The 1,843-nt window shown below is 34.7% G+C and overlaps 1 protein-coding gene across 1 annotated transcript; it reads right to left on the bottom strand.

Moving 5' to 3' along the window:
* Window positions 1–397: 397 nt before the first annotated feature.
* LOC121938912 (LYR motif-containing protein 5B-like) lies at window positions 398–1,540 on the bottom strand. The gene is made up of 2 exons (XM_042482063.1): window positions 1,436–1,540; window positions 398–828 (listed from the first exon to the last, which is right to left on the bottom strand). The coding sequence occupies exons 1-2, from the start codon at window positions 1,478–1,480 to the stop codon at window positions 622–624; spliced, it is 252 nt and encodes an 83-aa protein (XP_042337997.1). The 5' UTR covers window positions 1,481–1,540; the 3' UTR covers window positions 398–621.
* Window positions 1,541–1,843: the final 303 nt, after the last annotated feature.

The raw sequence follows: 1,843 nt of genomic DNA, 5'->3' as shown, positions 1-1,843 counted from the left end.
GTTATTCAGAGTTCATACAGTCATGAAAAACCTGGAAAAGTCATGAAATTGCATATTTCATGACTTTTCCATTCAGGCAGACTGAATGGCAATTTCCAGGCCTGGAAAAAAATTTGAAAACTAAATATTCCCTAAAAGTTTTGTTTGTTTGAAAATCCAACAGTAATGAATGTTTTTACGGTTTCTGGCTGATAAATGGGATCATTTTTGTGATTTTAAGAAAACAACAGATTTTTAAGGAAAATGATCACGTCAAATCGCTTAAATTGTCTCCGTAAAAATCAGCAAAATAAAAGTGTGAAATCATTTTTAAAGAAAAAAATCAACAAATTTTTTTCTTTGGAAAATACCAAAAAAAAGAAAAAAATCACCAAATAAATTTAAAGAAAAACACCAAACGTTTTAAAAGAAAAAAAGCCTCAAAGTTTGATTTAAAAATCTTTAAAGATGAAGAACTGATGAGGAGCACTGACGGTTGTTTCAGAGAACATATGGTCTTCAAAATGTGCCGCGAAGTCCTGGAGAAGTTTTGTTAAAACGGTGTGAACTCTGATGATTGATTGATGTGTTTGTGATGAGGAAGCAGCGGCACTGAGCGGCTGAGTCTCAAGTGTCTCTGTTTCACTCTTCGTAGTAGCGTTTTTTCATGGCTCTGTATTTCCTCAGGTAGTAGAGCGCCTCCAGCTCACGGGCCACGTACTCGCCACGGGCGATCATCTCCTTGATCTGCTCCGGGTCCTGCACGCTTTTGTTTTTAGAGAAGGCGGCTCTCAGACGGTCCCTGAAGTAGTCGCCTCCTTTAGGATACTCCCGGCCGAGGTGGAGGAGCTGCGATCAGAGCGAGCGTTAAAATGCAGTAAGTCAAACTCACTCATGTCACACACACTTTAAACACAACGCGTTTGTTTTATCCAAACTTTGGTAGTGAAAAAATTTAAATTAAATTAAACGAATAATATTGTGATTATTTTCTCAAACTGTTTTCTTGACTTTGAGATGTCAGAAAACATCGTAATTCACGTTATTATTTTCCAGAAATAATAATGTGAACCAAAGAAGGCCTCAAAAACACACTATTTCTCTTTTCATTTATTTTCCTAAATTAAGTTTAATTAAGTTTATTTGTCATTTTAATGCTTCACATAAAAATGCAATTATGTTTCACATGTCCAGCGCTTAATTCAGTGCAAGACAATAAAAACTGTAAAATAATAAGCTGATAAATACATAAATAGGAGCACTTAAAAAATGAGCTAAAATTAAAATAAAATATAATAAAATAAATAGTTTAATTCAAAGATGCAGATGGGCCACTAGTCCAGCACCTATCTCTTGCCAAACTAAAATAAATAAATAAATAAATAATTTTAAAAATCTCGATTTGAACAAAAGATCGTCTCTTTTAATCTCAGTAAAAATAAAAATACAGACTCACGTTTTTATAGAGTCGGACCACTTCAGCCCTCAGAGGGTTCGCCATCGTCCCACAGAGACGGTCAGAGCTGAAAAACACAAAATTACATTACTAACAGCCCCCCCCAATAAATAACGAACGGTCCCTAACTTATTCACATATGTAGCTAAACAACTTGATACTTTTTGTTTTCACACTCAGCGTCGATTCAAAGACTTTTATTTGATTAAAATATGTCATAAAAACCGGAAATGAGCCTGAAAACATTAAAACAGAAACATTAATAAGTACATATAAAGTTAAACACTTAGCTTCAGTTAGCTTCAGTTAGCTTCAGTTTACACGCTGACAAACATTTAAAGCAGCCGATAACTAACCGATCACTAACAACCGATCGATCAGAGAGGTTTGTATCGGTTAATAAAGGTG

Source organism: Plectropomus leopardus, unplaced genomic scaffold, assembly GCF_008729295.1.
Source record: "Plectropomus leopardus isolate mb unplaced genomic scaffold, YSFRI_Pleo_2.0 unplaced_scaffold3764, whole genome shotgun sequence".
Lineage (NCBI taxonomy): Eukaryota > Metazoa > Chordata > Actinopteri > Perciformes > Serranidae > Plectropomus > Plectropomus leopardus.
Note: the sequence above shows the minus strand (reverse complement) of the source record. Positions and strands in the feature narration are given on the sequence as shown.

Excerpts from the sequence above, each read along its gene's own strand:
- LOC121938912 (XM_042482063.1), bottom strand. The coding sequence starts at position 1,480 with ATGGCGAACCCTCTGAGGGCTGAAGTGGTCCGACTCTATAAAAAC. Across the intron at positions 829-1,435 it reads TGGTCCGACTCTATAAAAAC|CTCCTCCACCTCGGCCGGGA; the intron begins GTGAGTCTGTAT and ends CTCTGATCGCAG.